Source organism: Amphiprion ocellaris, chromosome 24 (genome assembly GCF_022539595.1).
Source record: "Amphiprion ocellaris isolate individual 3 ecotype Okinawa chromosome 24, ASM2253959v1, whole genome shotgun sequence".
Classification (NCBI taxonomy): domain Eukaryota; kingdom Metazoa; phylum Chordata; class Actinopteri; family Pomacentridae; genus Amphiprion; species Amphiprion ocellaris.
The window spans coordinates 15,371,775-15,385,244 of record NC_072789.1 but is presented as its reverse complement, the minus strand read 5'-3'; the positions used below and the strand labels follow the sequence as shown (position 1 = coordinate 15,385,244).

Sequence of the window (13,470 nt, the reverse complement as noted above, 5' to 3'; positions counted from 1 at the left end):
AATAGAAAGGCAATCTACACAGGACAAAATTAATAAAGCCCTTTTAGTTTGAGAATTCATGAAACTTGTTTTTCCCTACAGAATGATCCTTTATCTTTTTGCTGCTTTGTGTTTTAATTATCTGGCGTGCAGGCTGGTTCTCCACCTTCGAATTGTGTGGACATAAACTTACAGCCCTTATCAAGAGAGAGAAACAAAGAGAAAGATAAAGAAAGTGTATAGTAGCAGGTGCAGCTTATATGAAAAGGGCATGGAAAATGACAAAAAGAGCAGAAATAGGAATTGGTAGGAAGTCATGAAGAAAGCAAATATAAGAGTCCTTTAAACATTTTTAAACAGGTGGGAAGCAGAGAAAGATTCTACAAATGCAGGAAATAAAAAAAAAATCAGAAATTAAAATCAAGGGAAAGTGGACAAACCAGAGAAGGAATAGGAGCGATGGCGGTCAAATTGTTGGGGTGTCATGCTTTCACTGATGCCCCGAATACGAGCGTTGTACTCTGTTCCCAGGGGGAGGATGTCAAGTGGTGGATGGGAAGTAGCAGGTGAAGGAGGAAGTGTGGAGGAGGAGGGCGAGAGAGGTGCAGAAGAAGAAGCAAGGATGGAAAGGGTTTTCATACAGTGGAGAGATGGATTGAACAGAAAAGGAAAAGAAAAATCAGAACAGAAATAGATCTAAGGGAATCATTTTTCTAATGAGGTGATAAAAAAATTGTACAGCTTGACCTTTGACCACCTTTTAAAAAAGAAATTTACATCTTTACTCCACTGGGAGGCACCTGGGAGCTTCCATATAATTTAACATGAAGGTACAATATGAATGCAGACAACGCATGGTAGCTGGAGCTTCTGAATGCCTGGCTATTCTTACTCTCATCCCACCTCCACTCTCACCAGCTCTGCTTTTTTTCAGCTGCAGAGCTACGTTCATGAGCACAGGACATTCCTCTGGTTAGCGCCAAATGATGAATCTAGAACAATAACTGCTGAAAAAACTGTACCGCTTACATTCTGCTTAGTGTTTTAGATGACAGAATTCTGGATGCAATGTATATGTTTTTAAGCAATTTACAAGTATTTAAGATACATGCTAAACATTTGTTTTGCACTAGGTTAATTTTTCAAAGCATCAAACTTTAAATTGCTCCAGCTAGCAACTGTGCATGGCAGCTCCACGAAGTCAGAATCTCCATTCATTAACAATGTTAAATACTGAAAATGGAAGATGTAAAAGCAGATGTGATCGTCATTATTGCAGACCTTGAGCACGTTTTAGGCCTTAGAGTTCTAATTGTTACACTGTATGGAAACCAAATGAGGTCAAAAAAGCATTTGCTGCCTTTGAAACCTATCTGCAATTAAGTATCAAGTATTTACTGTAAACAGGCTCAACATGCAAAAAACAAAACAAAGTGGGATTGTTTTTTAAAGAATATTACAATTCCCTACTGCTAACACAAAAATCCTCAAACAGTATGACTGAAATACTGAAAAACTGACTCAATCAGTACCTCATTCATTCACTAGCTCCAGACAATATCTTGAAGCCTTACCGGCAATACGGTGAGCCACCAGACCTTCCAAATTTAGCGTCTCCTCCTCTGTATCTTGTTCTCTGGGCAAAGAAGAAGATGATGCATCCTTGGGTTGAGGGGTAAGAGTAGGAAGGGGAGAAGAAGAGGCACTGTAGCCTGGGTATGGAGACGAGCCCTGCAGGTCTGGGGAGTGTGAAACAGCGCTGCCTGGGTACGAGTTCATAGGCTTCATTGGTGCCTGCTGGTTGAAATTAGAAGATGAATCTGTGGGATAGTGGTGGGGTGCTTGGTGCGTGTGGAAGCAGGGCTCAGGGGTATGGGTTGGAGTGGTGTTTTGGTGTTGGTAACCGGCATTGAGCCTCTGGGGAGAATACACTGGGGACTCCATAACGGGGCTCTGGGAAGGTAAAGTTGACACTCTCCCAGTTGATTGTAGGGGCTGGTGAAAGGCATTGTTGTAGCCATGGATGGCAGAGTCCGCCTGGTATGAGGGCCTGGCCAGGGTCTGAGAGAAGGGCACCTGGGTTGAATTGAGGTTATTCTCCCCAGGGGGTGCACTGTGGGACTTGGACATGTGAGAGTTAACTGGGTCCAGGTCGAGCATTAGCATGTTTAGAGCCTCAATTGACTGCTCGATGTCTCGCTGTGAGGCGGGTGTGGGGAAGTGGGGCAGGCTATGGGTTGACTGAAGAGGGGGGCCAAAAGGATCATCTGGTAAGCTATACTGGTGCCACGCACTGAGACCTCTTTGAACAGCCTCCCGGCTACTGGTGCTCCTCTCAGGGGCCCTGGGCATCAGTTTTGGGTTCATCTCATTACTGCTGGCAAGTGGGTTCCCAAAGGACTGTGAATGGTACATCCCTCCTCCATTTTGAAAGTTGTTGTATCCCCCTTGTGGCGATGCTGAATCCACAGGCCTCTCTTGCATCCCTGTAGGAGTTTGTACTCCATGCACAGGCATATCGTTCAGTTTCTCCCCAAGTACGCTTCTTTCAAGGTATGGCCCGTCAGTCTGCCCACTGACAGGTGTCTGTGATTGGTAGTAAAGGTCAGCTGGCGTTGCCTGACCCTCTAGGGATGAGAGTGTGCCTAAGCTGTCTACACTGTTGCCCTCTTGGCTATTACGTAGTTCGTCGTCGAGTATATCTGTCTCTTGCTCGCCTGTTGAAGGGGTGCCAATTAGCCTGGCGTGGCCCCCGTTGACATGCACCTGCGCTGGGACCAGGTGTCGGACTCCACCTCCTGGACTGGTGGATGTGGAAAGGTAGGCTTGTCGCTGAGTTGGTGCCTCTAGGCCACTCAGAAGCTGGTCAAGCTCTCTTTTCTCCTGTGGGCTGAGCGGTGGGTGAGGAGCTGTTGGGTTGTGGCTCACAGCACTCTGCACAGACTGGCTGTGCTCATCAGTACGATCAGTCTTGATGGACGCGGTAGAGTTTCCTGAGTCACTGCTCACTGAGAGGGTATGGTCGACAGCAGGAAGGGAGGTGTGGCCTGTCACAGGAAGGGTGTGGTCGGCAGTTTGTAGGGGATGGTTGGCATGCTGCAATGGGTTCTCTGTATTGGTCAAGGGGTTTTCGCGAACTGGGAGGCCGTTGATGGTGACAACTCCCTCCAGGGAGTCTTTCTTGCGAACCCGTGCATATAGGCTTCCATCGATTGGACCTTGAGTGTGAACAACATCTAAAGGAGACATCAAGAAACATATAATACGATTACTAAATGCGTTCTATGTGTTCATGCAGTATATACAGAATTAAATATAGAAACACAAACTGACAAGTGCAAAACTACTTGAGGTGATTTCAACATCTTGTCTTTATGGACAAATTAGCTCCAATTATCAAGTCATTTTTGCATGGGGCATGATCGCTCACACCACAATCACAGTGACTTATTTGATCCTGAGGTCCAGCAAGCAGCCAGCCACCAGCAACACAACCCATTCAGCTCTATTAAAAGCCAATTTGCAGGTCTAAAGCCCCAGTCACATTGTATCAGTGCATGCCCACATGGTCTAGCATGAACCTGGGCAGGTCTTGTCCAAGACACTAAACAGCTGGCCTGTGTGAACCAAAGAGAAGAGCAGCAGTGCCAGTTTGAAAGCTCAGAGCTGGACTGGGAGAGGACGGGATGTCCTCTTCACGCTGATTTCTGGCTGCTGAATCATGCCAGCAGGAGGAACAAGTAGCATACATGCATAGAAAATATGCATTGTACAGGAAAAAAACAAAACAAAATTAAACTCCTTTGGTTTGGCTATGCTTCAGATGAAAAAAAAAACATTAAACTTGGGCAAAGAAAAAAAATCCTTACCTACTTATGTTATCATTCGTGTGTAGAAACTAATTAGACATTCCTTGGACACACACATAGCCCTAGTGAAACAGAATTTCCAGTAACAGACACATCTATTCAAATCTTACATTGCCTGCATTTTGAGAGGCAACATCAATTGACTTGGGCACTAAAATTTTATTTTTCTTTGAAACACAAATAGGTGAACAACATTTTAAACTGCAAAACACTATACTTGCATCGATGAAACACAACACTCACATGTGCACCCGCTCATTCTGTGGTAACTTAAGAAGAAGCACCAGCACTGGTGTCCTAGTATGCATTCACAAAGTAATACACAAGATATACGTGACCGCGGCTGGCTCATTTGTGGGATGTTCCAAACTGAGCGACCCCACGAGGACAGATGGTAGATCACTCGGGCACAGCTATTTCAAACCCCATGTCAACAACAACTCACAGGCACGGTAGCAACACGAATGGGAGGACATGTGAGGAAGCTGTAAACAGAGTTTGTTCTTGTGGTTGTTTTTAGTGTTGACACATTATGAGAGTATATTTGCAGGCTTGGAATTATATTTTGTTATGACTACAATGTCTCATGCACAATCTTGAGCTAAAAGCAAACAGAGCCTTTAACACAATCTAGTAAAGTCAAAAAATTAAAAAATTAAAAAAAATAAACAAAAAGCTTTATTCTATGCAAGCAATAATATAACCAAAACAGGCAACCTGTCCTACAAATATACTGACAAATAATTCATTCTCTACATCAAAAATATCAAACTCGTTGTAAACATGATCCTTACCAGTAGGCTACTCTTTTGAATTTTTACTTGACTGGTACCAAAAAGAAAAAATAAAGAAAAAAATAAATATTTCCTCAGAAATCAAAAATTGTATAGATCAGGAGTATTTTAGTGACTGAATTTTCTCCCTCTGGGCTTCTTCTCTCACTCTCCCTGTCCTTTCTGATTCATGTCCTCCCATTACCCAACATGTGCTCTCCTGAAGTGAGGTGGGCTGTACCACTGAAGCTGCTGAAAGGGGTGAGCTGGCACTCTGGCATGACTGAGCCCGGCAACTGATCCTGGCAACCGGGAGGGACCACCGTCACCACCATCACATAGCTGCTTGGGAGAGACGTCATTTCAAGTAAACTACAACTCCCACACCAGCTGTCTGCAGCCTAGTGACATCATTATGGGGTCCCTTCACTAAGTGTCACCCTCCCTACCTGGATCTTGCAAGTCTTACAGAGCATCTGCTTTTTTTTTTTTCCAGAAATAAGCTGTCAATGCACAGCACAAATCCATAATAGGTGTTGTTTAAATACAATTTAAGGTATGAAATTAAGGTCAATCTACAGTATTTCACAGCTTTTCACAGAACGGTGGTCTACATTTTCCACCAGCTGCTCTTTTGTTTTACGGTCTGTTGCTCTTTCTGACCTTTAGCAGAATGGGAATGTCCTTGTTCTTGGTCATAAAAGATGAGCTGTTAGTGCTCCGTGGCAAAAACGACTAAGCTTTGCCAGGGCGACACTTTTTCCAGCTGCTGGTTAACCCCATTCTGAGGTTAAATTAGAGGACACATCATGGCTCAGAGAGGAAACAAGTTAAAAAAAGAGAAAAACTTAAAATGCACAAAACATCAGCTTATCAACTTTTTTTTTTTTTTTTAATTTACCTGTGAGGATGAACTGGCCTGAGAGTTTGGCATCATTTTCTTGACTCATAGAAGAAGACAACAAACGATATCAGGCATGTGATCTTTTGATTTGCTCTACACTTATGTGCATAAACTAGGAGATAAACATGCATACTATCATACTATTACCACACATATTCTGTACATGCAACATGGAGGTGTTGAGCAATGTTGGAATTGGCCCTTTAACTGGAAACCAAGGGATGAGCAAGCTGTCTGCAAATAGCCCACTCCAGCTGGAGTGCCTTTGAGCAAGACACTGAATATTTTTTAAACTTCGGAGGATCCTATTTCTGACTATAGTGCAATGCATGTGGCACTGTACATGCAAAGTCTAGGGGGTTCATTTTACCTGACGTGGTCCAGACAGTTTGCATGCTCTGTTTGAGTAATTATGGATAACCAGGGGAGACCTGATAGTTGAGCAGTAAGGGTGAATACCACATGTGGCACGAATGCTTTCCAGCAGTGAATGCTTGGTTCAGTTCCTGGCTGGTGCAAACTTTTACTCTGTCATTCCCCTTCTCTCTCTTCCCCACATTCAATGTCTCTCCAGTATGACTATATAAAAAAAAAAGAAAAAAAACAGGCTGTAAAACAGTAACATTCTGGCATTTAGTGCGCCCAAAAGCATACTGTAAAATAATATAACCATCTAGTAAAAATACAGTAATTTTTCAGTTAAAATACAATTTTCATGAATAAATACAATGACCCCCTGTACTTATATATACTGTATATATAAAGGATTATTGAAATACAGATATAAATTGCTAAAAATGTAATGATAAAAAACTGTTTTTTTGACAGATTAATATATATTCATGAAAGCAAATTTATTAAATATTTTTGTTGTAAAAATTGTATAAGATATTGCTCTACTAAACAAATTTATGCAGTTACCAGATCATCCATCCATCCATCCATCCATCCATCATCTATACACCGCTTAATCCTCATTAGGGTCGCCATGGGACTGGAGCCTATCCCAGCTGATTTGGGGCGAAGGCAGGGGACACCCTGGACAGGTCGCCAGTCTGTCGCAGGGCTACATATACAGACAAACAATCACACTCACATTCACACCTACGGGCAATTTAGAATAATCAGTTAACCTGAGCATATTTTTGGACTGTGGGAGGAAGCCGGAGTACCCAGAGAAAACCCACGCATGCACTGGGAGAACACGCAAACTCCATGCAGAAAGATCCCGGGAAAGCCGGGACGCAAACCAGGGACCTTATCGCTGCAAGGCGAAAGTGCTAACCACTACGGCACTGTGCAGCCCAGTTACCAAATCAGCAGAGTTAATTTTTAATATTGCATCTATTTTTTTTTACATCAATAAAATAACATTTCATTTAAAAAAAAGTTATGGTTAGTCAAAGTGAGACGTTTTTAAATTTTATTTTACATTAGACATGTAAATTTGCTGTCTATATTTGATCTGATAGATATTTCCTTGTATCTCAAAATTGCAAAAATTTCAAAAATGCACCAAAAAATGTACAGATTTGTTTTACAGTCCATCCATCCATCATCTATACACTGCTTTATCCTCACTGGGGCTGCGGGAGGGAGGGCGCTGGAGCCTATCCCAGCTGACTTGGGGCGAAGGCAGGAGACACCCTGGACAGGTCGCCAGTCTGTCGCAGGCCTATATATACAGACAGACAATCACACTCGCATTGACACCTATGGGCAATTTAGAATGATATCATTATTTTATTCTCAGTATATTTTTGGACTTTGGGAGGAAGCCAGAGTACCCGGAGAAAACCCATGCATGCACCGGGAGAACATGCAAACTCCATGCAGAAAGATCCCGGGAAAGCCGGGACACTAACCGGGGATCTTCTAGCTGCAAGGTGACACTGCTAACTACTACGCCACTGTGTAGCCCTTGTTTTACAGTGTCTTCATAAAAAAGTGAAAAGGGAAGGTTGACTGGCAAAAAGCACCCACACCACTAAACTGGTAAAAAAAAAAAAACACCCTGACAGAAATACTGTGACAATATGAATGTACTGAAAAACAAGTAGTGTCTTTGGTTGTTTCATGTATTTTAAAAGTTCCTGTTTGGCAGCAACAGTCCAGGGACCATGATTATGAATGACACAAAACAAGCAACTCTTCATCTGAATAGAACCAATAGCTTTCTTGTGGTGTCATAAATAGCTGCAGCAAACCTCAAATTAGATCGATTGAGTAACTGATGCTTGATGAACACAAATAGCTAACCTCTTGTTTCCTGCTCCAGTGAATGACTGTCGCATGCCATTCTTTCTGCTTTAAGGGATAGAATCCCATTTGGCATGATTCATTTTAACGTCTAATAAAATCCAAATCAGAATCAGGAAGTATCAGGAGTTTGTAAAAGTCTCAGTCTTTCATAGATACACACAAACACACATGCACACCCACACACCTGTGCATGCTCTGTGTTCTCTCATGTGACAGTCGCTTTCCTGTCTTGTGAAAGTGCCAGAGGCATTGTTCGTACTGTTGTACTGTGCTGTGCACACGCACACATGGCATGACACAACGCACGCACGACACGACGCACACACACAAACAAACAAACACATGCGCACAGCACACACACACACACACACACACACACACACACACACACACACACACACACACAGGAGTACTTGCCATTATTCTCTTAAGTGTTCACTTGAGTGTCTCATTGCTACATCACAGCCTCAGAGGCAATTAAAAAGTCATTGAAACACCTGTGGCCAATGGTGTATTACAAATAGACAATGTGCCAGAAGCCATTGTTACTGCAGTACTAAATTGAGCAGCTGGGATGTGGATTATATACATAGTTAGTACATTTGAGATTAACAGACAGGGTAATTGAGGAGGAACATTTGTCAACATACCCATATAGTCCATGGGCCAGACCAGATATTGGTACCACCTCAGGTGACCAAACGAAAGTGGTACTAAAATGTACATTGGGTTAATATAAGTACATTAAGTTGTTATAGCCTTTCAACACTGGCAGCTTTATCACTTATTTGTGAAACGTCACATTCACCATAACCATGGTATTGCAAAATCCATTTAACCCTATGAGGCCACAGTTGCAAAATTGCAACATTTTTTTAAGCCTGTCTAGCTGTACCTATTTCTGACTGAATGTAGACAAACACTACATTTCCCAGCATCCCACACTCTGAACTGCAAAACTGCAGAATTTTTGGCAGGAAAATATTAATACTAAAAGATGTACCACATTCCAAGTTCAAACAACATGTCTTCCAGTGACCCCGCCAGCTCTCTCTTTAGGAACAATTTCAACAATTTTCCAACTAAGTATTTGACTTGTGGTATTTTTTTCTTCATCCTTAAGATGTTTAGTGGTTAACTCAAATTATTTTTTAAAGTATAATTCAGTTGAAGACAAAATTATTAGCTACCCTATGAAATTTTGGGTTTTTTTTCAAAAAAATTCTCAAATGCTGTTAAATGGATCAAGAAATTTTTAACACAGCTTTTCCCAACATCCTAGTTTTATTTTTGGATGCTTTCCATTATTTTACTTTGCTCAAAGAATCTAAATTATTGAACAAAAACCAAAAACTACCAGGGTCAAAATTATTATCCCCCTTTAGAAGTGACCTTTTTATTGAGCCAAACCACAAACCACTGCTGTGCAATCATGTGCTTTAACTTTGTAATGCTCACAGCTTGTAATCAATCAATCATTCAATCAAGTTAAAACTGGAGGTTGTCCTTCACTTTACACACAGTATGAAAACTTCATGAAGGACTTGAGCTGTCACTGGAGAAAGCATCATGCCAAAATGAAAGAAATCAGTTAGACTTGAGGAAAAAGAATTGTTGATGCGTACAAAGCAGGAGAAGGGTCTACAAAGTTATCACAGCATTTCCAAGTGTCAAGAAGTGGAGTGAGGAGTATCATCAAGAACTTCAAAGAGAGCCACACGGTACAGAACAAGTCTGGCAGAGGGAGGAAGCGAAAGATTTCAAAGACTCTGGAAAGAAAACTTGTGAGAGATGTGTCTAAAGATGCCAGAACAACCAAAACACTAGTTAATGACTGGGCCAAGTCAAGAGTTGTAGCGCCATAGAAGACACAGAAATGGGCTGAACCCTAAACCCTCCACTTCTACAGAAGAGACACCTTCAAGCCAGACTGAAGTCTGCTGAGGACAACCTGGAGAAAGATTATGAAGACTGGAAACATGTCCTTTGGTCAAACTAGAGCTCTTTGGCCGTAGAGACGTTGCTTATGTTTGGAGAAAGAAGGGAGAACCCAAAGAACTCCGCCCTCACGGTTAAGCATGGTGGTGGCAGTATCAGGCTGTGGGGATGCTTCAGTGTGTCTGGAACTGGGAATCTGGTCAAGGCTGAAGGAATCATGAAAAAATGATATATGAAGATTTTGAAAGAAAACCTCCAGCGCTAAACTGGGTCTGGGTCGTTGCTTTGTCTTCCAACATGACGACGTAAAACATATGTCGCTCTTGGTGAAGATCTACCTCCAGAAGACCAAAGTGAACGTTACTGACTGGTCTGCACAAAGCCTTGACTGGAATTATATATATACAGTGTCCATACTGTATATATACAGGTTATGGGGTTTATGTTTAATGTTTACCTGATTAATTTAGTATAGGATTAACAGTATATTAACAGGTACTGTACATCAACTGCGTGCAACAAGTGTGATGTTCGTTTGTGCTTCACAGATCAAAAAACTGCTGCCTTCAGTTTCACATATAAGGAGACACTAAGGAGAATGTCATCCACCAATTACGAGTCCTCAGACACCAGAAATCATTATGATGTTCAAGCAAAGTCCAGAATGTAAATATGAACAAATTGTAGAGGACTGATGTAGTACAATCCCACTTTTGCAAGTTCAAAAAATGAAAAGAAAGTTGTAATAACATCATTTTCTTATAGTTTTTTATTGTGCGGAAGTGCATTCTAGCATGGGTGGCTATTACAGTTTTGACTTGTTAAATTAATTTGCATTTTATTGTGCAATATTCAACAATTTCATATCAATACAATTCATTTTAAGATATATATTTTGATACTATTGATCAATGCCTAATCATCAGTGTACTTTGTTAAAAAATAAAGTGAGAATATTTGCCTACACTAAGACTGTTGCAATTTAGCAATGTTTTCACAAAATTCAGAAAAATCCCAAAAATGAAAAAGTCTCATTGTTTTCTTGATTAGAGGTGTGCTAAAACAGTTTAAAAAGGAAAAAAAATATCTCAATATCATCAATGCTTGGGTTTATATATATATATATATATATATATATATAATACAAAAACAAGTTACTCTCAGAGTCCAGAGCCACGATCATAACATTATAACAGGAACCTTCCCAGCAACAGCAACTTAACATCTATACATCTGTATTCTTATTTTTTCTCTTACCAGCAGAAACATCTTTCTTTCATCAGGGAGCAGCATAAACAGTCTATGTTCAGTAGCAGCTGTCCCTGTTAGTGAGGTGAAAAAGTCCACAGCTGGGACTGACTGAAGAAGACTTTTTAGTCTGTGAAGTCCATGCTTGTATTTCTTTTTATGGCCTTTTAAGGCTTTATTATATAGGACAGTGGAGAGTGACAGGAATCACGGGGAAAAGAGGAAATGGCCCTGGGTCGGACTCGAACCCTGCATCGAGGACTCTCGTCCTGATTTATGTCATCAAACACAAAAACCTTCCAGTGACGCAGGTTGAGGCTCATACGTGCCGCCATTCGTTGGTCCTCAAACCGACATCTTCGACAATACTAATCAGAATGCAGTCTATAGCCAACTACCGGTACTTCTCTGCGGCTGTTAGCTTGTCTTGTTTTAGTTTATCTCTATTTCTCCCACACGCTGGATGCAGCCAGTCTGCCGAAGCCTCCCTCCACTGTTAGTTTGGGTGAGACATGATGACATCCCTGTTTGATGAATGAGTGAGACTTTATCTGGATCTCTGCTGGTTTATTGAACCTTCACACAGGCTACTGTTGGCCGTAGCCAACGCCTAAATAACTAGAAAAACCCCATAACTTAGCTCCAGTATTTGCCGCCGTTCTCAGCTCTCTCTCTAGACACACACGCTGGGCCCAGCACGGAGTAACACGCACACACTACTGTTGACCCTCAGCCAATCAGAGGTGAGCTAACTAACCATGGCCGTTCACTGACATTAGGTAAATCTGGAACTGAACAATAAACATTGAAACATCAACAATATCAGTCTATTACAATAATATTTTTTAAAACTGCGTTAACGCGTGATAAAATGATTATCGGTGTTAATGAATTGCTACATTAACGCGATAACACGTTAACGTGCCCAGTCCTAATATATATACACACACATATATATATATATATATATATATATATATATATATGTATGTATATATATATATATAAACAGTGTTTTCGTGTCTTTTTGTGAGCCTCAGTGCTCTTGTATGTCTCCATCACGTCCTTCAACAGCAAAGCGAACATACTGCCGTGAGTTTCTACTACAAACCTCCACAGCAGACCCCTGACTGCACCATCTCTTTGCTGAATGAGATGAATGACTTCTTCAGCCGTTTTGAAGCAAACAACAGCACCCCTGCACAGAAGACCACACCTCCACCCAGTGACCAGGTGCTGTCACTGTCCCCGGAGAGTGTGCGGAGGGCCCTCCGCAGGATCAACGCACGCAAAGCTCCGGGTCCTGACAACATTCCTGGTCGTGTATTGAGAGACTGTGCTGGGGAACTCACGGATGTCTTCACAGACATTTTTAACATCTCTCTGAGGCAGGCTGTTGTCCCCACGTGCCTCAAAACAGCCACCATCATCCCGGTACCGAAGAAGTCATCCCCCTCCTCCTTCAACGACTACCGCCCGGTTACACTCACCCCCATCCTGATGAAGTGCTTTGAACAGCTAGTCATGCACCACATCAAATCCCTCCTCCCAGTCACCCTGGACCCCTACCAGTTTGCATATCGGACCAACCGCTCAACCGATGATGCAATCTCCACTGCACTCCACTCAGCCCTCACACATCTGGAAAACAAGGACTCTTATGTTAGAATGCTGTTCATAGACTTTAGTTCAGCATTTAACACCATCATCCCCCAGCAGGACCCTCCAGCGCGTCGTGAAAGCAGCAGAAAGGATTGTCGGTGTCTCTCTCCCCTCACTCCAGGACATCTACAGCACCCGCCTCACTCGCAAAGCACTAAGCATTGCAGGTGACCCCACACACCCGTCCCACAACCTCTTCAGCCTGCTGCCATCAGGGAGGAGACTGAAGAGTCTGAGGGCCAGAACCAGCCGATTGAGCAACAGCTTCATCCACCAGGCTGTCAGGAAGCTGAACTCTCTCCCCTCTCTGCCCTCTCTACCACCCCCTTCCCCCGCATACACAAACTCTGGTCAGTAACCTCTGATCTGCGCTGAAATAGCACATTCAACCGTCAAGAATATTTGCACATCTTGGACTGTTAGTTATTTGCACTGTTCTGAGTATTCTGCACTAAATCCGTCACTTTATCTCATGGTCATGTTTACATTTCACTCAGTTCTACTTTTCTTAGTTCTTAGTTGTTGCTCGGCTCTAATTTTGCTTCCTTTGTTCTTTTGGCCCTTTAATATCTTATTTTTTAAGTCTTTATTTAATGTCTACTGTTGCACGAAGAGAGAGTAACGAAATTTTGATCCTTGGTATGTCATGTACATATTGAAGAATTGACAATAAAGCTGACTTTGACTTTGGCTTTGAGATATATATATATATATATATATATATATATATATATATATATATATATATATATATATATATATATATATATATATATATATATATAGTGTAATTGACATATAGGCAGCAATGAATGATGAATGCCCAATTCTGTCT

At 41.8% G+C, this 13,470-nt stretch overlaps 1 protein-coding gene across 10 annotated transcripts in view; it reads right to left on the bottom strand.

The window, feature by feature from the left end:
- The window catches only part of tns1a (tensin 1a), a 183,568-nt gene that overhangs the window by 19,545 nt on the left and 150,553 nt on the right, over window positions 1-13,470 (bottom strand). For 9 of the 10 annotated variants that reach the window (XM_055008583.1, XM_055008584.1, XM_055008586.1 and 6 more), the window contains 2 exons: window positions 1,554-3,215; window positions 420-500 (listed from right to left, as the gene is read on the bottom strand). In XM_055008583.1, the coding sequence (XP_054864558.1) occupies window positions 420-500; window positions 1,554-3,215 (1,743 nt within the window). The remainder of the gene's footprint in view (window positions 1-419; window positions 501-1,553; window positions 3,216-13,470) is intronic. The other variant, XM_055008587.1, reaches the window with a different exon arrangement.